General features: G+C 45.6%; 1 protein-coding gene across 3 annotated transcripts in view; it reads left to right on the plus strand.

The window, feature by feature from the left end:
- The window catches only part of CHCHD3 (coiled-coil-helix-coiled-coil-helix domain containing 3), a 223496-nt gene that overhangs the window by 42715 nt on the left and 159854 nt on the right, over nucleotides 1–20927 (plus strand). For all 3 annotated transcript variants that reach the window (XM_090041549.1, XM_090041548.1, XM_090041547.1), the window contains exon 3: nucleotides 4317–4398. In XM_090041549.1, coding sequence (XP_089897675.1) covers nucleotides 4317–4398 — 82 coding nt within the window. The remainder of the gene's footprint in view (nucleotides 1–4316; nucleotides 4399–20927) is intronic.

Genomic DNA, 20927 nt, shown 5'->3' on the forward strand with positions numbered 1-20927 from the left:
ATTTGGGATTTTTTATTGTGGCCATTCTAATACTACTTACCGGTTCCCTGCAGTTGATCCACAGTGATTCTGCTAATCTCTAGGAGCATACTGGAAAAAAAAAGGTAGGATGTTCACTGACCCCACAGTAACTGGCTTTTTGAGATGCACTCTGGGTAGATCCAATTAATGACGCCCCCCCACCCCCCACCCCATCCATGGTTTTATAAGCTGCAGATAACACCACTTTTAAATTGTGAGGAAATAAATTGCATCAACTCTGCCCTTTGGCCTTGCTTTGAAATGTAGGGAGATAGAGGATGCATACCTGCTCACATGAATGGTCAGAAGAGTCTAAGCTTACACCAGTGATTCTCAGTCAGGGTGCCTTGAGATCCTTTCATAGGATGCCGTAGGGTACCACAAAACGTTAGCACTGTGCAGACTTTTACAAGATAAATCCAGAGATTTTTAAATAAGTATCCTTCCCGTCAAAACTAATTTGACCTGTGGTGGTTTTTGCAGCACAATAATTTGCCTAGTATTCTTCCATAGTCAGAAAATGAGTGAAAACCCAAGAGCTGGCATTTTCCAAGTGGTTCCTTGAGCCTAACAAGGTTGAGAACTAGTGGTGCACATGCTGAATGTACAGGTGCATGTATTGGGACCAGCACTGGGCTGTGTGAAGCTTTGGTTGCTAATTCAATTTGGAGGAGATTCGGTCTGATTTGGTGGCTGGATCTCCGAATCCAAATTGAATCGGGAGACCAGTGTCTCCCGAATCAGTCGAATCCAAAGTGAACACTAGCCACTTCGCACGGGTTAACCAGCACCTTGAAGAACCACAATGACTGTGTGGTAAGAAATCCATTTTTGTTTCTGGCAGTTGCTCTGTTCTTGCCGTCTTTGGGTGATATTTATTTGAACAGACCTGTACGTATAAGCATGTAAAATTCTTCAGTTCTTTATTTGCCAGTTGTCTACTTTGAATGTCATTTGGTCTGAGTAGAAATTGCTGTCAGATGCTGAAAGACTTTCCTGTTTTTCACCTAGAAATGGATCTAGCATCTTTGATATTGTCCTGATAGAAATGACGTTTTAGACTGCTGTTTTTCTCCCAGCCCGTAGCCTGTCTCTTGGAATTTCAGTCTTTGCCAAGGAACGTTTCTCATTTTGGAGCCATACAACTTGTATCGTATAACAGAATCCTATTTAATGATCTACAGCTCCAGTTTTATTCCCTATTAGTATTTGGCTGATCGATGTATAACCTAAGTGATTGTTAAGGTCAAATGTGCCATGTCTTTATTGGCTGATACTTGAATCTTATTTATTACACTTTAAAAGAGAGTTCCATGGTTCATTAGACATATTTTACTCATTTTTGTACTTTAGAACAATAAATTTCATGATGCAGATGGTAGTGAGAGCATAATTGTTATGCAAAGTGTGTACATTCTTGAGTGCTGCATTAAAATACATGAAATATTGAAATACCTTTTCAGAGTTAAAACTAATAGGATTGATTTTACAGTGAATGTATGTTTACAGTTCTTCTATTCTAGATGTGCAGAAAATGAGAGGAATTTTCTCTGCTGTGACTCAGCACAGCTAGGGGAGCTGTTTTGGGCGACTAGCAAAGGGGTTAAATTAACTTAAGCTTTGGTCAAGCATTTCTGACTGAGTTCTCAAGATTATTTTGCAGATAAGATGGTTTTCATTTTGGCCTTTATAGGGGTGTCATTCATTCTTAAGGGTGGAAATGCAGTCTCTTAACTGCTTAAATTTTTCATTTCTAATGCTTACTGATGTGTTGGGATGATTTGTGCATTATGTTATGACAACTGGATCATTGTTCATTGGGGCTGACACTTTTGCTAAATATATTTTGTAGCTTTTTTGGTAGACTTAGTATCTTGTATAGATATCTGATGCTCAGTGGAAGTGCATAGATCAGGGGCAAGCAATTATTTTGGACGGAGGGCCACTTACCGAGTTTTGGCAAGCCATTGAGGGCCTCATGACAGGCAGCCAGGGGCAGGTAAATATTCATTTTCTAAATTTTTTAGGGGCCCCGTGGGCCAGATAGGATGGTCTGATGGGCCACATCTAGCCTGTGGATCACATTTTGCCCACCCCGGCATAGATGCAGTATAACAGCTCCACTGTCTTTATAAAATCTGAAGGAGGATGAGGGTGTGCTGGTTTAGGCTCAGTCGGGATGAAATCGGTGAGGATGCTTTGAATATTGGGAGAGGACAGTCTCTCTACTCTTGACAACATGTGCAAGTCTGCTATTTTTGACTTGGGTTTTGTAATGATGCACTCCTAGATCAAACAGCAGGTGTGTTTCTGGGCCAAGATAGAAGCAGGCATGGTTTTTTTTCCCTCCAGGATAGACTCTGCTTCTATGCATTTGTCACCTTGAGGTTAGGTTGCTACAGTGCGTAATGGGGGTAGGCCTGCTCGGTCCCATGAGAATGCAGAAGATTCATGAGGCATTTTTGGGCTGGTGGTTTTTAAAGTTGCTCTGGTGTGTGTTTATGAATAGTTTTCCAGCTGCTGGCTTGAGCCATAAAGTATTCGATTTGCAGTCGTCTTATTTTTCTGTTTCCCTCCTTGATAGAGTGGAAAATTTAAAGTTGTTTGAGCTACTGTCCACTCGATACAGGCAAGGCTATGGTGAGGTGGCCTCCCTCAGACTGCAGCATTCCCCCCTTTAGACATCTCCTTCTTGCTCATGTTTAGGGAGGTTTGTATTTCGTTGGCATGTGTCAGTGGTCCCCAACCTTTTTAAGTTATTTAAAAGCAACCCAAGAACTACCCTGTGCCACACCCCTCCTGCCCAACAGGTAAGTCTGTGGGGAAGGAACGGTGAGGGGGCACAGATCGAGGCAGAGGGAGAAAAAATTATTTGGGGTTGCACCTCCATAGCAGGTATATCCCACCTGGCTGGGGCTCCACTCAACTTACCGCTGCTTCTGCCTCTGCAGCACTGTCCCTCACCGCGGGGGCCTTGATCTAGCCCCTGCCCCTTCCCTCCCTGACGGACTGACCTGCTGGGCTGGGGCGCGCATGCATGCACACGGGCACTCAGTCCCCCACCCCAGCCTTGGTTGTTCTCAGTGGTAGCAGATGACAGAATAAGGAGAAATGGTCTCAAATTGCAGCCAGGGAAGTTTAGGTTAGCTATTAGGAAAAACATTATCACAAGGATGGTAGCAAAACAGTGGAGCAGGTTACCCAGAGAGGTTGTGGACTTTCTGTCCTTGGAGGTTTGTAAGACCCAGCTGGACAAAGCCTTGGTTGGGATGATTTAGTAGGGGATGATCCTGCTTTGAGCAGGGGGTTGGACTAGATGTGACCTTCTGAGGTCCCTTCCAAGCCTAATTTTCTATGATTCTATAACTCCAGGAGGCTCCAAGACCTATTGGTGGATCGAGACCCACTGGTTGGTGACCACTGGCATCCGGAGTGCTTTTACCAATGGAGGAAAACCACTATGCTCTATTAGCATAGCTCTTTTAGCTATATCATACTATCCCAACAGTGTGGTTTAACTGAAGTCAGCCAGGAACCTTGATGGAAATCATTTCTTTTTTGTTTTGTTTTTTGTTTTGTTTAATTCCTCTTTCACAATTGTAGTTCTAACTATTTTCCTAAAGGAAGGTTGTTCTTGTTTGCTGGTATAAGCACTTAGACATATTGACTAGTATAGCTATTTCATTAATTTTAGTACTTCTAGCCAACCAGGAGGATTCACTATTTTCTCTACACATTTATATAAAGAATTATATATCTGAACACACATTCATTCAGTTTTTAAATATTTACTTTTATATAGAAAATGGAGAAGGTTTAGTTTATTTACTGGATGATGCTTTTTTTATTCATGTCTTTTGCCAGCTATTAGATGGGAAAACAGAATTCAATAAAAATATACAAACAAATCTCTTTGCATCCCCGAATGACGTAGGTAGTAGTAAGATTCATTTGCTAATTGTTACTGGGCCAATGCTCTTCTTCAGGTCTACTATCTGTAGTGTAGATTTGGCTATGAAGGGAGGATTTCAGGTTTACAAGCTGATTTGAGTGAGGAGAGAGTATGTATATTAATTGAAAATGTGTGGAGTAATATTATTTATCCAAAATCCAATTTCTTCCCCCTGCCCCCCACTGATAATGTAAGTTCAATTTTGGAATGTCCTTGGGTTTGATAGAAAAATGAATGGAAAACAAAATAGTATATTATGTTACACATTTTTTTGTTTCTGTAATTGATAACAATACTATGTTTTGATACCATCTTTATTTTCTATAACTTTCATTAATTGCAGTTAATGAAGAAGAGCTAAAGAAAAGAATAGCTGAAGAGCTGGCATTAGAACAAGCCAGGAGAGAGACTGAAGCTCACAAAAGGTTTGTTTGTGATCATCCACAGCTGTACTTTTTATAAAAATTGTTCAGTGATTTTTGGTAGTTTTACAATAACTGAAGAGCTATTGAAATGTCTAATGATATGCTGATTTATAGTGCCATATTAAGAATGGGTAGACTCTGTTTTGGTGTTAAATGCATGTTAAAACAAATTAACTCTTGCTCTTAATTTTTTATCTAAATCCCTTTGACCTCATAAACCTGATTTGCTTGTAATCTTTTAAATCAAATGTGCATTGAGTTAGGGTTGACAGTAGTCTTATGTAGAGTTTGTTTGTGTAGGATGTTTTGGATAGGGATGATCCGGCCTTGGGCAGGGGTTGGATTAGATGTCCTTTGGATGTCCTTTCTAGCTCAGCTTCTCTCTGACTTGGATTTGTTGATATCTCCGAAGTCCTGGCAGACACTTGGCTGCACAGAGATAGAAACAAGTTGGGAGAAATGCAAAGGTGTGTTGCTTAGAACTGTTCTGCTCGAGTAAAGAGGTACATTTTAATAGTAGGGGAAATATTAGTTTCTTGTTAAACATAAATCTTAACTACTTACTATCCTTTGCCTTTGGAGTTGGGGGGAAGAACGCTCATTACAGTAGGTTTCTTAAATCAGAGTGTAATTAGTACTGCTAAAATTGTCTGCATACATTTCTTTTGTTTTGCACTCAGTAATATATTATTATTTAATTGGATTAGGTTGACGGATTATATAATTGGATACCAGAGTACAACCATTCCAAAAAACCCAGGCCCCTTTGATTCTGCAGTAAAGCAAATCAGTATTTGTATAATTAGCAAATTTGTAGAATTAGCAAAGCAGTATTTGTATGAATACAAAAGTATTTATATGTTTTGTCTCTAGTCTCAGTTGTGCATTTTATTATAGCCAAATTATATATGTAGCACTGGAAAAGAGAATGGTAAAGAGTGGGAGAACATGAGCAAGAGGTGACAGTTCTCATTCTTTACATATGTTAGCATCCTGTTGTCCCTACCTCCAGAATGAATTAAAATATATGGATAGTATTGGAACAGTCACAGATGTGGATGTGCTAGGATGCTAGTGATTTAGTTCTTTGCCAAGAAGTGAAATCACACAAAAATGTGGCAATAAGATGTCAAATGTTTTTGAATGTCCAGGTTCCCTTTCATATGAGGACCCATATAGAGAGAGCGTTACAATGGCCCTTGTCATTATCATAATTTATTCAATATAGCCTTATTTTGTTGATGGTGGCAGTTTGAAGTTGATGTTGATGTACCAATAAAAGGGTTTTTTTTGTAATTGGAAGTATTTGTTTTGCCGGCACGGACGTGGCCTGCGTCATGCCAGATGGTGCCATGGTTCATGAACTTTAGAGATGAGAATCTGCTTCTGGTCAGCGAGATGCACGTGCTTCATTGGGTTCTGCTGAGAAATCTGCACAACTCAGTGGAGCAGCATGCTTGCCTCTGGGAAAATGTGACAGTATTAAGCTAGCACCAGAGATCGCGAAGTAGCAAAACTCACATCTGTGTCAAAAAACCCCATAAAACAGAAATAGTATTAAACTAGATCAATTTGTTGCCAAGAAACAAACTTTTTCTATCATGATATTTCAGATTTTGCATGCTTTTAGAGTTTTCCTACTTCCACGCTTTCCTGACTTGCATCTACCGACAGAAGTTGCTATTTGGAACCATCCTGTTGTCCTCGTTAATACTGGTGGGTGAATCTTGAAGTACATAATAATTACTGAAACTGTACCTTTTCATCTGGATTTTGGGGTACTGGATAAACCCAAAATGTTGTTTGCACCCCCGCCCCCTTCCTGCCCCGAGAGGTAGATGAATGTCGCAGGGCACTTTGGTACCCTGCTCCTAGTGAACCTTGAACTTAAGGTGGGGGAGGTATGTCGCAGGGCACTTTAGTACCCTGCGCCTACAAAGAGGTACAGGTGCTGGTTGCTGGGGCAACCGCAGTTCGTCAGCTGACCAGAAGGGGCAGGGCCTGACCTATATAAAGGTGATCCAGGCCGAGGCCAGGCAAGCAGTTCCCCTCTGGCAGCCAAGGAAGAAGGAGCTCTGCTGGAGTAAGCAGAGGAAGGAAGCCTGGTGGCCTGAGCAGCTTCTGGTCAAGGATACTGGGTGGAGGAAGCCCTGGTAGGGAGCTGAATGATGGTTAGCCAGATGGCTTAGAGTTTGTTGTAGCCCAGGGGCTTGAGTTTTCTGTTTTGTAGTTTTATAAAACCGGAGGACCGGGTGAGGCTAATAGGGGTTGGAGGAGGCCTCAGAGGGGCTCCACAGTGGTGGGGACCCCGGTGCCAGTGAGGGCACTGCATTTAGGGGTGCACTGCCCCAGCCCTGAGAAGAGGCACAGTGCAATGGGGGGACAGGCACGGCTATGACCACCTGAGCCCCAAGCGCGAGAGGAGCCCCAGTGTAGGTAAGCGCGAAGGAAGCCCCAGGCAGGGGCGCACAGGCAAGAAGCCCAGAGAGGGCACAACGTTCAGGGGGCACTGACCCCAGCCCTGAGAAGGGGTGCAGAGAACCGGGGCCAGTTAAGGACAAGGCTGCCGGAGTCCCACAGGAACTGTTGACCCGAGGAGGGAATTTAGGGTCAGGCACGGCTACAGCCACCTGAGCCCCGATTCTGAGTAGCCCCAGGGCAGGCACAGGCGAGAAACCCCAGAGCAGGCACTCGCTTTAAGACTGAGGAGGGGATTTGGGGGCCAGACATGGCTATGGCCACCTGAGCCCCAATTGTGAGGGGCACCAGTGAGGGGCGCCGGCTGCGTGACAAGCCCAGCGGGGCGCCAGTGAGGGGCGCCGGCTGCGTGATGAGCCTGGGGGTATGCCAGTGAAGGGCGCCAGCTGCACGACAAGCCCGGGGGCGCCGGTGAGGGGCGCCGGCTGCGTGACAAGCCCGGGGGGCGCCAGTGCCGGCTGCGTGACAAGCCCGGGGGGCGCCAGTGCCGGCTGCGTGACAAGCCCGGGGGGCGCCAGTGCCGGCTGCGTGACAAGCCTGGGGGTGTGCCAGTGAAGGGCGCCGGCTGCGTGACAAGCCCGGCGGGGCGCCAGTGAGGGGTGCTGGCTGCGTGACAAGCCTGGGGGGGGCGCCAGTGAGGGGCGCCGGCTGCGTGACAAGCCCGGGGCGGGGCGCCGGTGAGGGGCGCCGGCTGCGTGACAAGCCCGGGGGGGCGCCGGTGAGGGGCGCCGGCTGCGTGACAAGCCCGGGGGGGCGCCGGTGAGGGGCGCCGGCTGCGTGACAAGCCCGGGGGGGCGCCGGTGAGGGGCGCCGGCTGCGTGACAAGCCCGGGGGGGGGCGCCGGTGAGGGGCGCCGGCTGCGTGACAAGCCCGGGGGGGGGCGCCGGTGAGGGGCGCCGGCTGCGTGACAAGCCCGGGGGGGGGCGCCGGTGAGGGGCGCCGGCTGCGTGACAAGCCCGGGGGGGGGCGCCGGTGAGGGGCGCCGGCTGCGTGACAAGCCCGGGGGGGGCGCCGGTGAGGGGCGCCGGCTGCGTGACAAGCCTGGGGGGGTGTGCCAGTGCCGGGTGCCGGCTGCGTGACAAGCCCGGGGGGCACCAATGAGGGGCGCCGGCTGCGTGACAAGCCTGGGGGTGTGCCAGTGAAGGGCGCTGGCTGTGCGACAAGCCCAGGGGGCGCTGGTGAGGGGCGCCGGCTGCGTGACAAGCCCGTGGGTGCCTGCGAGGGCATGGAGAGGAAACTGACCAGACAACGTCCGGGACATCTGCGAGGCTTGGGGTGTGGTACGGGGGAAGTTGGAGCCACGCATAGCCCATAAGGCTGGGGTGCACCAAGTCTATCCATAAAGAACCGGGGGTCAGGATAAATCAGAGCACAGTGTCCAAGGGGCCAAAAGGCATCCTCCATTATAAAATACATACCATCAAAGACGTGGCGGGCGAGAACGAGGGGGCTTTATCGCAAACTTGCACGGTAGGGGGCGTTAGGAGAGATCACGGCCACTCCTAGGCCCCCGCGCCATGACAATGAATAAGCAACTTAACTTGAAGGATGAGGAAAATAGAGGTGTTCAGTGATGTGCCCCATGCCGTGCAGGAAGCCTGTCTCAGGACCCCGAAGTCTGACTCCCTACTTCCGATAATATTCCAAATGGGTGAACATGGTGATATAATAGGTTAACAGAAGATATGATGTAGAGAGAAATATTGGCATTTGCTTTTTGAAAATTATTTTATTTGTTCCTCATTGTGCTTGGTGCTGTACAAGGGACATCTAATTACATTCCAGGTTTTGTATTTTAAAAGGCAGACGGAAGAAAAGACACACTGGGAAATCAGAAGGGGAGAATAAGTTAAAGATTTTATGATGATGGTAATATTGATACTGGGGCTTGTTTGTTGTCAGCCTCAATAGACTATTGGATTTTCTCCACTGAAATGCATAGAAAAGTTGCTTGAATAAGGAAGACAAGTAAAAGGCACTTTGTGCTGTAAACTCTGACCACAAATAATAGTCCCAGTAGTTGAAATTTCTTTGCCTTTCAAACAACCTTACTTATTTGGCAAATAGTTAAGTTTAGTTGAATGGTGCTTTTGAATTGTTGAGTATTCATTCTTGCTCTTCGTGGCTATTTTTGGATTTGTATATGATTTAGCCCCTGTCTAACATTAATATTTTAGTTCTGTAATACGTAACTGCATGCACTATTTCAAGGCACCTTTCTCTCAAGTCTCTAATGAAAGAGCATTCATTCTTTGCCTTTATGAAATGGTTATTATAAAAATGAAATAAAATCTGTATCCTCTCCAGCTCTGTGTTACCTGTTGTATCTTGTCATCTTTGTTTTACCTTTTTATTGCAAGTTTTTGGAGTAGGATTGCTGCTTTTCTTCAGTGCAAAACAAATCTTTCTTCCTCCCCTTCCCAGCCCCTGTCCCCTGGGATCTTCTTCCCAAAGCAAAATAAAAAAAGGTTTAATAGGACAAAATATATGCTAATATATATTTATATATTTTTATTTATGTATTTTAGCATATATATGTGTACTATGATGTGTACTAAAAAAATCTTAAGTCTGTGCTCTGCTTTCCAGATTGGGCCAAAGAAGAAATGACACCAGTTACAATATACCCCGTTACAAGGTGATTTCCAGTAGCTTGTATATAGGGATGAGTGAAATCGTGTTCATGTGGGACCCTTTCACTTTGCGAGTGAATGAAACCAAAATTAAAACCCCTACACAATTTTGCACAAGTATAACTAACTCTGTGCAACTTTCTTGTGTGCACACTGTTAGTCTCATTCAGTCTCTGCGCTCTGTTTGGACTGTCATTGAGGTGCCAGGTGTGGTTCTTCCCAAGTTTTGGTTTGTCCCATTTGCTAGTTGGTCCCAAGTTGCTGTAAATTGGTGGTAGTTTTTATTGCTTGTTAACATCTGCCAGATTTGAACTAGCAGAAATCCAGTGGCTGCTTCCGTAAACCAAATCATGTGAAAAATGTTTCCAGTCCATAACAGTGTGGATCGCTCTTAGACATTTCCTGTTAATGAATTGCTAAAGTTTGTTCTACTTGGCTAGCCGGGCTCTGTGGTATTGGCATTTTATCTGTCATTAGGTGGATAATGTATTGCAACCTTTGTCTACTGTATTTCTAAACCTCCTTATCCATTCAGGGAAAACCCTTCGAAACTGTAAATCAACTTTTAAAAATATGTACACAGTGGTGCCTGAAGGTGGTTCTCTGTGGTAGCTTATTTGATTGGAGCCATTAGTTGTTTCTTCTTTTTTTGTGGTTTGGGGGAGTCGGAATGTAGTTGCAATACATTTTGCAGTTTAATTGATACTCTGGTGTGTTTGAGTGCTTTCCCCCCTGCCTTGCTTTGTCATGTCTCAGCAGTGCATCGCATATGTGACAAACTCTTAGCAAACTTCTTGCCATAGACAGCTTTTGCAGACGAGAGCAGCAAATTCACCAGTCAAGGTACAAAGTGAAAGAAAAATGAAGAACAATATTAGAGAAGAACCCTTTGGGAAACTGCACAAAAATGTTATATTAAAATCAATACTGGGGCTTGACCTCTTGTGGTACTGTATATTTTAAAGCATTCTATTGATTTCTCTTTTAATAACATGTTTATTCTAGTTTACTGGCATGGATCTGCAGAATAAAAGGGGATTTTTTTCCCTGTTCATCTTACTCAGTACCAAGTCTCTCAGTCTATAAAAGCTGTATTCTTTTTTGTCTTTTTCAGTGCATGTTGGGTAGTGTATTAGATGTTAAATTCTTGACGTAGAATTTAATTTATTTTTTAAATCAACTCATACTGTTACATGTAATTCATTATGTTATGTTACCTTTCAAACTGGGAAATCCGCTTCATCCCACAACCAAGGGACAAAATCGACTTTGATATTCAGAGACAGTTGCAGACCAGTATTCCCAAGCTGGTATCTCTGTCTATTCTTTAGATTCTTTGTGAAAGCAGACCGCAGTAATATATATTAGAGAATTGGGAGCCATTTCACATGACAGCCAAAAGTACCAGAGTACAAATGTTCTCATTTGAGGATCTCCAAAATAAGAATTTAATAGCTTTTGCCATAAATGACCTATAACCTTAAAAGCTGTTAGGTCCCTGACACAAATCGCATTTATTGTGCAGTAATAAATTTGAACGTCTCACACACGCAAAGTAATTAGTGTATGATAAAATGGCCAGCCAGCCGCCAAGGTGTTGCTTGAACAATTTAATTTAATTAAAAAAATATATATATATTTTTTTAACCTATTCTCCATCAAGTGTCTGTTTGAACAGGTAGTATGTCAGGCAGGGTGAAGGTGTTTGGCCAGATCCTCCAGCATCCTAGGCTGGATTGCTCTCTTCTCCCACTCCCACCCCCTCCATCCTTGCAAGGGGATTCTGCTTCCTGCTGAACTTTGCCCCAGCTGCCTTAGCAGGAACTGTCATGACTCACTTGCCCCTTTTCCCAATTAGCCTTCAAAGCTGCTGCTTTAAGGAGCCATTCACACATTTACCGTGTGAAAAACATTAATATGATTGTGCTTTATTCAGAGAGTGTGTAGTCAGGCAGAAGGCGAGGTAGATGGACAGCCGCTCCAGAAAGAGGGGAAAGCCTGTGGCAGAACACCGTCTACACACTGCAGGGCTTGTGCAGTTAACTGGTTAATTACACAATTGCCTTGAGCCCAGCTACACATGCAATTACACGTTCAAAAGCTCCAACCAGCTGTAAAGTCAGACCTCAGAAGGTTAGTACATATTTATAACTTGTTGCTGTTGAGCTTTAATTTGCACATGTAGTAAGGTTTCCTCTGCAGCTGCTGATAGGGCTCCCAGCGCAGGGGTGCATCTTGCCCGCTGTGAAACCCCCAAGCCCTGGGGATTGTGGCTGCCACAAGTGGTGGGGCTTCTGGTGCTGGCTGCACCTCACACCGTCAGTTGTGGGGCTCTTGGTCCTGGCTGCATGTGAGGTGTAGCTGGGGCTGGGAGTCTCATTTGCATGACTAGCATGGCAGGAAACACAACTGTGTGGATCATGCATTAAATCCAATTGCACCTTTACCTGCATGTGTAGAGGGGGCCTAACATCCATAGTCTTTCCATCCATGACCTCAGGATGGTGACTCTTAGCCAACAAACCTTTAAAAAACAACTTGAACAAGAAACCATCCACAGACTGGATGGTGTTAAGTATGGTTTAAACGGGGACTATGGATTCTTATCTCATTACCTGAACTGGCATTTGTGTCCCTTTTGTTTCTGTGGGTTTATTGCTTGCTTACTTGCACCTTCCAGCACTACCCACGTCCCTCTTTCCATTTTATACCATGCTCCATGCATGTCCTTTCACAGCATTTAATGAAGTGAGTTTGAGCTCAAAAAAGCCAATGGGGTGAGTGGGTGTGCACTTGTAAATAAAATTGCATCTAGTTAGTCTGTAAGGTGTAACTTGACAAGGCTTTACTTGAGCACCACGGTCATCTTAGAGATGAGGGAATGTTGTTTAGAAAGCTGGTGGTGGGGATGAGATGGGGAGAGAGGAAAAGCATATTTGCAAAAGCACTTTGAGGCTCCAGAAGAGTTTGAACCCTGCTGGTCCTGTTCCTGCCGCTCTGCACGAGTGTTATGGGAACAGCTCCTTTACTCGAGGGGAGCTCAGCGCTCACTTCTCATTAGCAGCACAGCTGAAAATGTGGGAGGGGCACAGCCCCTGCCAGAAGCGTTCCAGTTCCCCTTGCTCACAGGTGGTTCCCAGGACACTTTTTCCCCCTCCTGGATAGCTTGCCCTGTGAACATGAAGCAGGTCTAGTTCACGTGGCATGAAAGTTTCCATCAAGCCACATTACTTGTAGCTTGATGGAAATAATGTCTGCCAGAGGCCTTAGGAACATGATTATATTGGGTAATCTGATTTAGGAACATAGGAATTTAGTGTAGTAGACTATTCAAGCAGTTCAGTATCCTGTCCCTGATGGGGGCTACTACTAGTTCCTTCAGTGAGAGATTCAAGAAGCCTAATAATGAAATTAGTCATTTTGTAGAGGATGATTCATGCTAGCCCTTGGCTTCCCTGAAAAAGTGTTGGTATTTATCTTGTGTGGTATAGGAATATACCTTCCATTTAAAATTAAGCTATTAAAAAGCACTCTAAGCTGTAAAGTGAGCAGTAAGCAGAGAGCAGTAGCTCTGGGATAAGCAGCTCAGGTGTGGGATTGCCTTGAAGAGGCTTTTTCCTGTGTTAGTGAGTGGTTGCTTGCTGCTAGTGTTTGCCTAGTGCCTAATGTGTGTTTGGGGTCTCTCTTTCTCTCTGGTGCATGTGCTCTTTTTGTTCTTTTCTTCCCCCTTCTGGAGTGACTGAGTGACAGGGCTTCCTGTGGATGGAGCTGGTTTTGGTAACTGTGGGGTGGGGCTAGGCTAGGTAGCCTTATAAAAAGGTAGCCCCTAGCGAACCATGGGAGCAGGAAACAGAGGGCAGCAAAGAGAGGGAGTTTGCCTTGGGAGTTCACTGTAGGGGGGGAGCAGGATACTGTGTGTGCGTGTGTGTGAGAGAGAGAGAGCTTGGGCAAGGGTCCTGGTACTTGGCATGCTGGTTCTTGTGATGCATCTCCCCCCCTCCCCTCCCTTTCCCCCATTCTCTCTATCTTTTTTAAAATCCTTACAGCGTAGGTGTGCTCCAAGGGGCAAAGAAAGTGCAAATGAAATCTGGGTCAACTGTTGTGTCCTGCATAGGATGTGCCAAGTTCATGTTCCTCCTCGAGGTTCAAGAACACTTAATCTGCACCAAATGTAAGCCGGTATCTGCCCTGGAGGAGAAGATTCATGGATTGGAAGCTTGGGTATCCATGCTACATTGCATCCAGGACTAGGAGGATGACTTGGACAAGAGTTATGAGAGGCACCCGGTAGTGGAGAGGCCAGACAGCAATAAGAAGTGGCAGCAGGCAACTACTTGAAGAAGGAGGGCCCCCAGAATTGAAGAAGAACAGGTTGAAGTTGGCAACCTTTTTCAAGCGCTCTGCAGTGGAACTGCTGAGGAAGAGGCAGAGGAGAGGACATCTGAGGGCATAAGGGAATGGAGGCAGCAGCCTAGAGGGCAGGAGGCACAGGGATCCAGGACCAGTGCACCAGTAGGCAAGAGGAGGTTGTGCTTCTGAGGCCCATTCGGGCATCCATGAATGGAAAAAGGAAAAAAAAAAAAAAAAAAAAAAGAAAGAAGAAACCTGCAGTTCCGGGGTCGTAGGAGTCGATTCCCTCAGCTCTCCTCCCTGCATCCGGCAGGATTCTCCCCAGCGTCGCTCCCCCGACAGCTCCCTCCCTTCTGCGTCCCCAGCCCGTCTTCACGGCCCAATACCTGGGGGTGACTGGGCAGATGAGATTCTAAATCCCCAGGGTCGGTCGCAGTCTCTGTCCCTGGGTCTCCGTCTCTGTGTCTCTGCTAACAGGGCTTCCAACGCCGCGCTCCCTCGGCAGTGTTTGGAGCCCGATGCTCTGAGCTCTCTCCCCTGTCCAGGGTTCGATTTTATTTTTTCTGGTGCAGGGAGCTCCCACAGCCCCCGTTGCCACTCCCTGCCTGGGTTGGCTTTGATCATGCTGGTAGAGCGTGCTACCAGCTTGAGGAGTCTCCACCACCTCCCTTGCTCCCCCGGCCTCTTCGCCAATACCCATCTTTATTCCCGCTGGCTGGTGATTCCCTCTGACATCACCCACCAGCCTTACTTGAATAAAGGTGCGGCTTGTAAAACGCACGGGCTCTCTCCTCCACCCCTCCGGCATTATTTCTCCTACAGGTAAGTAACCATTTTTATTTTTCCTTTTGTATTTGTCCTTGCCGGGTCCCACGGGTGTGGTTTCTGGATCGTCTTGCTTGTTGTCCCTGGGACAACACCTGTAAGCTGGGGAGCACAGCACAGCACATCAACAGAGTGGCTGAAAGGGATCTTGGAGTCATTGTTCATTCCAGGATGGACATACACCACCAATGTGAGGAAGTGGTCAGTAAGGCTAACTGCACCTTGTCATGCATCTACAGGTGCATGTCGAGCAGGTCCAGGGCGGTGATCCTCCCCTCCTATGCGGCACTGGTCAAGCTGCAGCTGGAGTACTGTGTCCAGTTCTGTGTGCCGCACTTCAGGAGGAATGTGGACAGCATGGAGAGGGTCCAGAGGAGGCCACTCGCATGTTCCGGGGGCAGCAGGGCAGGCCCTACAAGGAGAGGCTACGGGACCTGAACCTGTTCAGCCTCCACAAGAGAAGACTGAGAGGTGATCTAGTGGCCATCTATAAACTCACCAGGGGGGACTAGTGGAAAAAAGGTGAGGCTCTGTTCCACCAGGCACCACCTGGGATAGCATTCACTCCGTCACCCTTGTCTAGGGACTTTATGACCTGATCATAGGAAGAAACCAGGTTAGTCAGGCAGGATCTGCCCTCATTGAACCCATGCTGGTTGCCCCTGAGCATTACCTCCCCTGCTGGGCCCTTGCAGATGTGCTCCTTTATAATTTTCTCAAAGGTCTTCCCAAGGACCGAGGTAAGACTGACTGGCCTATAATTGCCTGGGTCCTCCTTTCTCCCCTTCTTGTAAATGGGGCTCATAAGATCATTGGATCCAGCCCACTGCCCAAAGGGAAGGAAATCAGGTGGAGTCAAAGGATCCAAGCAAGATAAGCATCCAAATGTTTCTTAAAAATGTCCAGAGCAGGTGCTTGCACCATCTCCGGCAGGAGTCTCTTCCAGGTTTTGGAGGTTAGGACAGTAAAGAAGTTTTTCCTTATGTCCAACCTAAAAGGGTCTTGCAGAAGTTTGTGAGATTTGGACCTTGTCATCCCTTGGAGTGCCCTGGTGAACAGACGTTCCTCCTGATCCTGATGCACACCCTGATGTACTTATAGGCTGCCACGAAGTCACCCCTGAGCCTGCACTTCTCCAGGCTGAAGTCCCATGGCTCGCAGCCTCTCTTCATAAGACCTGTTCTCTTGCCCTCTGATCATGCGCGTGGCTCTCCTCTGAATTCTTTCAAGCTTCTCCACATCCTTCCTGAATTGTGGAGCCCAGATCTGGATGCAGTACTCTAGTTGTGGCCTTACTAAGGCTGAGTACAGCGGGAGGATGACATCCTGGGTCTTGCTTGAGATGCATCGGTAGATTCAAGTCAGAGTTTTTTGTTCGTTGTGCCAGCTGTGGTATCGCGTTGATGGCTCATGTTCATCTTGTGGTCAGTTATGACCCCCAAGTCTCTTTTGGTCGTGGTGCTAGCAAGTGAAGCATTGCCAAGCCTGTAAGTATGATGTGGGGCTTTTCCCCCCCGGAGGTAGAGCACCTTGCAATTCTCCGCATTTGAATGCCATCAGGTTTTCATCTGCCCACCTTGCAAGCCTATTGAGGTCGGCCTGGATCACCAGCCTCTCCTTAAGTGTGGATACTTTTCCCCAATGCTTGGTGTCGTCAGCGAACTTGGCCAGTCCACTTCTAACACCAAAGTTCAGATCATTTATAAAGACATTAAAGAATACAGGTCCGAGAATGGAGCCTTGGGGGACACCACTAGTCGCTGAGTGCCATGTTGATTCGGTTCTGTTAACTACCGCTCTCTGGGTTTGACCTCGGAGCCAGTTCTCCAGCCATTGGACTGAAGTATAGTTGTGGCTGCAGTTGCCCAGTTTTTCCATGAGGACATTGCAGGACACAAGGTCAAAGGCTTTTTTAAAGTCCAAATATATGATATCGACCTCTTCCCCTTTGTCTAGGTGATACCTCACTTGGTCATAGAAGGACATGAGAGTGGTCAGGCAAGACCTACCCACAATAAACTGGCTATCCCTTACAATGTTTCGTTCTGTTAGCTTGGCAAGAATGGTTTCTTTGATAATTTTTCTAAGGTCTTTCCAGAGATTGAGGTCAAACTGATTGGCCTGTAGTTTCCTGGATCTTCTTTCCTCCCTTTCTTGAAGATAGGCATCATACTGGTCCTTTTCCAATCTTCATGTACTTTGCCCGAGTGCCACAAGTTTTTGAATATCCTTGACAGTGGCCGCACTATGATGTCTGCCAATTCTTGCAGTCTGTCCAGACCAGCTGATGTGTGGGTGTCCAGCTTCTCAAGGTGCTCCCTCACAAAATCCATGCCAGTGGTAGACATATTCACCCTCACCCTGGTCATCCCGCATCTTGTTAGGCAGTGTTGTTGCCTATGGGCTGGTGAAAAACTGACGCAAAGTAATCATTAAGCAGATTGGCTTTTTCCTGGGTGTCAGTTGTCAGCTGCCCCAATTGGTTTAGCAGAGGTTTGGTGTTGCCCTTTTTTTTCTTCCGACTCCCCATGTATCTGATCAGATCAAGTCCTTTCTGAAGAAGAATGATCTAGGCGTCACTATAACTATTTTTTTGCCATGGGTATTTCCCACACTTCTGGGCTTTGCTGGTTGCTCCTGCCTTTTTTTTTTTCCTGCTATGTGTCAGGGTTTTTTTAAGCCACTCAAAGGCATTGGTTGTTGGCTATAGCCAAAGCTAGGGGCTTCAACTAGGGTGTGCCAATTTTCCTGCTAGGAAGAAATCTGCAGGTTCCTGAGTAGAGGGTCTTGCCCTTCTTCTCAGGGTCAAACTGATTGCCATATTTGAGGTCAGGAAGGAATTTTACTCAGAAGTCAGATTAGTATGGACTGTGGGGGTTTTTGCTTTCCTCTGTTGCAGGGACTGTGTCCCTCTACCAGGGACCTCTTGAGCATATATTAACAACGTTTTATAGAAGCAGGACATTGGCTGCTGTGGTTCCCCTGCTTTACCTGTGGCAGGTTAGGGTGTTAAGTCTGTGTTGTCAGGGTTGAGGGTAATTTTATGTAGAGTTTAGATTATGGTTGTACGGGATGGTTTGGATAGGAATGATCCTTTCTCAGGCAGGGGGTTGGACTAGATGACCTTTGGAGGTCCCTTCTAGCCCAACTTATGTATAACTCTAAAGTTAGGAAATGATGCAGTTTATGCAGCCTGTGCAGCTTTAAATCTGCCTTGTGTTTGAATGCTTTGAAGTTCTGTTGATGTGATTGCAGGACAGTTTTTCATATGTTTCTGGGCAACAGTTATTAATTAGTACTGCATGCAGCACAACAAAAAGTAGCCATTAATTTGGAAGAGATACATTTAGATGTTTATATAATGACAAAAAAAGCCATAGGACATTGTCTTTAAGCATCTGGATCAGGTTGGGAAATTATTTCAGCTGGAGGGCTGCTTAATGAGTTTTGGGGAGCTGTCGAGGATGGCAAGGGTAGCCCCACCCCTTGACCGGTGCTCCACCCCCCCGGGTGCCATCTTGGGACTAGAAGCCCTGCCCCTAACCTCTGACCTTTGCCACTGGAAGTCCTTTCCCATGTCCTTGGAAGTAGTTCTTTTGTTAAAGGGGGGAGGAGGGGTTGCCATCTTGGATAAATCGTATATTAAAAGTCGGATATGTACTATAACATATTTTAATTTTATTTCAGAAAATATTTTTCCTGATTTATTTGTGCTTGCATAGTGTATCTAGGCGTGATTTGCATAATGACTCAAAGTAAAACTGTACTTTGATATATTGTGTGTGGGGTGTGGCTGGGGGCTGGGTGTGTGTGTACTGGTTTGTGAGGGGGTGTGGCTGTGTGGGTGGGAGTGTGTGTATATGTGGGAGGTTGTGGGGGCAAGGTGTGGTGTGTGGGGTTTGTGGGTTTGAAGGAGGGTATGGGGTGTGAGGGAGGGTGGGGAGATGTAGGGACTTGCCTCACCTCCCCATGGAGCAGTGCCCCTGCTGGCAGCAGCAGGTGGCAGGCCCTCGGGGTATTTATCGGCCATGCAGCTGCAGCCGCCTTGCGGTACATGGCTTCAGCCAGTTTTGGGAGCTGCACGCAATGACAAGGAGCAAAGCCAGGCTGGCCTGCCTCTATTGCGCAGGGCTCATGTGCAGCTCTCGGCACTCGTGTGCTACCAGGAAATGCCCTGCATGATGGAGCAGGCTGCATTCCCTGCTCCCTGCCACCACATGCAGCTGCCAGGACTCTGCTGGGCACCTGTCAAGGGTTGCGGTTACCCTTGCGGCCCTCGACAGCTCACCAAAACTCATTAAGCAGCCCTCCAGCTGAACTTTGTACGTGGCCTGTGGGCTGAATTTGCCTGCCCCTGAACTGAGTACTGCCTCTTCCCACCTTGTAACTTCTGATGGCACCAGATCATTCAACTGAAAAGAAGTAATCCACACCTCTTCATTACTGATGCCATCCTGAGTACAAAGAGGTGTGCTTTGGGTGAAATTGTGCAAAAATGGAAATCAGGGATTACCTTGGAACAGGTTTTCTGCAGTGAAGAATCAGATTCTTTAGGGAAGCGGTAAAGACCATTGATTGAGTATTTAAAACCACATGTGAACATGGCCAAAATGATCAGTGATTCAGTCTGTAGAGAACGTTCTTGGTTGACCAGTGTTGTCCAAGAGCAGGTCACTGTTGCATTGGATAGCACCAGTAGTCGGCAGACACGGCTACTGAGCACATTAAAAGTCTAAGTACAGAATTCTCACTTCATAATGCAATGGAAGCATTGGGATATTTCTGATCCCCATTTCTTTTGAAGGAAAGCTTGGAAATATCATCCTGTCATTGAAGCCCATTTTACTTTCTATATTACTTCTCAAAAAAGGAAAAACCAATACTCAGTATTGGAGTTATTCTCCAAGACTACCTTATAGGTATGACTCCATTAATAGCATTATATCGGGCCCTAAGTACATACAGAAATAAATTTTTCAGGCAGAGAGTGGGAATGATAGAGAGCACAGCTATAATTCACTGTTACCTTTATAAACCCCAATTTTCTGGGTATTATTTTTCACTTGAGCCTTAAAAACTCAGCATCGGAACTGACAACTTGTATACAAAGCTTCACCTTAATAAGTCTATTTTTCTGCTGCTGAACAGAAAATGATTTGAAGCTAGTGAGTTATATATATATATATAGAGAGAGAGAGCATCAGAGAAATAATACTACTCCATAGCTTTAGATTAAAGGATCCATGGCATCTTAAAACAAATTTTTGATTTAAAATTGCAGAGTTCTTCCATTTTCAATAGTAAAATATGAGTAGGACTAAAAGAGAGATGCCATTTTATTTTGAAATACTAACTCTCCTTTTACTGTAATGGAGGTTTATGGTATAGACAAATGTGGCAATTATATCAATATCAAATATAAGCTGTTATGTAGTAACTTATGACTTTGTATTCCTGCAGCAGCGTTAACCCTGGAGCAGAGCCATTGCAGCGTTAACCCTGTTTCATCCAGGGTTAAAGTCATAGCATTTTAGCTAACTTGTGTTAGCCCAGGTGCATGCAGATATAAGTTATATCATAACAGCTGATGTGTGCACCTCGTGTCAAGCGTTTAAAAGGTACATTTCTCCTTAGGCTTAGTGGTGTTACAGTTCCATATATTGTACCTGAATGCATTTACAAACTGTGTAAAACAGCTTTATTGTTCTGACCTCAACTTTTGTGACTGTGGCATGAAGCCAGCTGTTAAACTGGTGTAGCTCTTATATCTTTTCAGGATATTGCTTGGTGTGTGTGCATGACTTACGTTTGTATATCTTAAAAAAACCACTGTGGTCTGCTGTACCATAATTGCCTATAAAAGGCAAACTTTATAAGCAGGTAGTAATCAAATTGTCAGGAGCCTGTATCAAGACTGTATGTGCTTATTCATACTGCAGTCTGGATAATTTAACATAATCATTTAATCCAACAACTATGTTAAAAATATTATCATCTCAGAGCTCTTTGGATTAAAGTCTTGATATTTGAATTTTTGAACTGTCTGTCATTTAGCAATAAGAACTGATTACCTTAGTATCTGGTGATACTTATTTGGATGGTGTTTAGCACATTGTGGATACTAGCAAAAACAAGTGATGATTTCTAAATCAACCAGTCTTTCTGTGGGTTTTCAACATGTATTGACAGTTAAGCCTCCGTTTATACAATTGTGTAGAAGTTTAAAAGTCCCACTGCTTCTCA

The sequence above is a fragment of the Crocodylus siamensis genome, chromosome 4 (assembly GCF_052110815.1).
Source record: "Crocodylus siamensis isolate JL-2025a chromosome 4, ASM5211081v1, whole genome shotgun sequence".
Taxonomy (NCBI): Eukaryota; Metazoa; Chordata; order Crocodylia; family Crocodylidae; genus Crocodylus; species Crocodylus siamensis.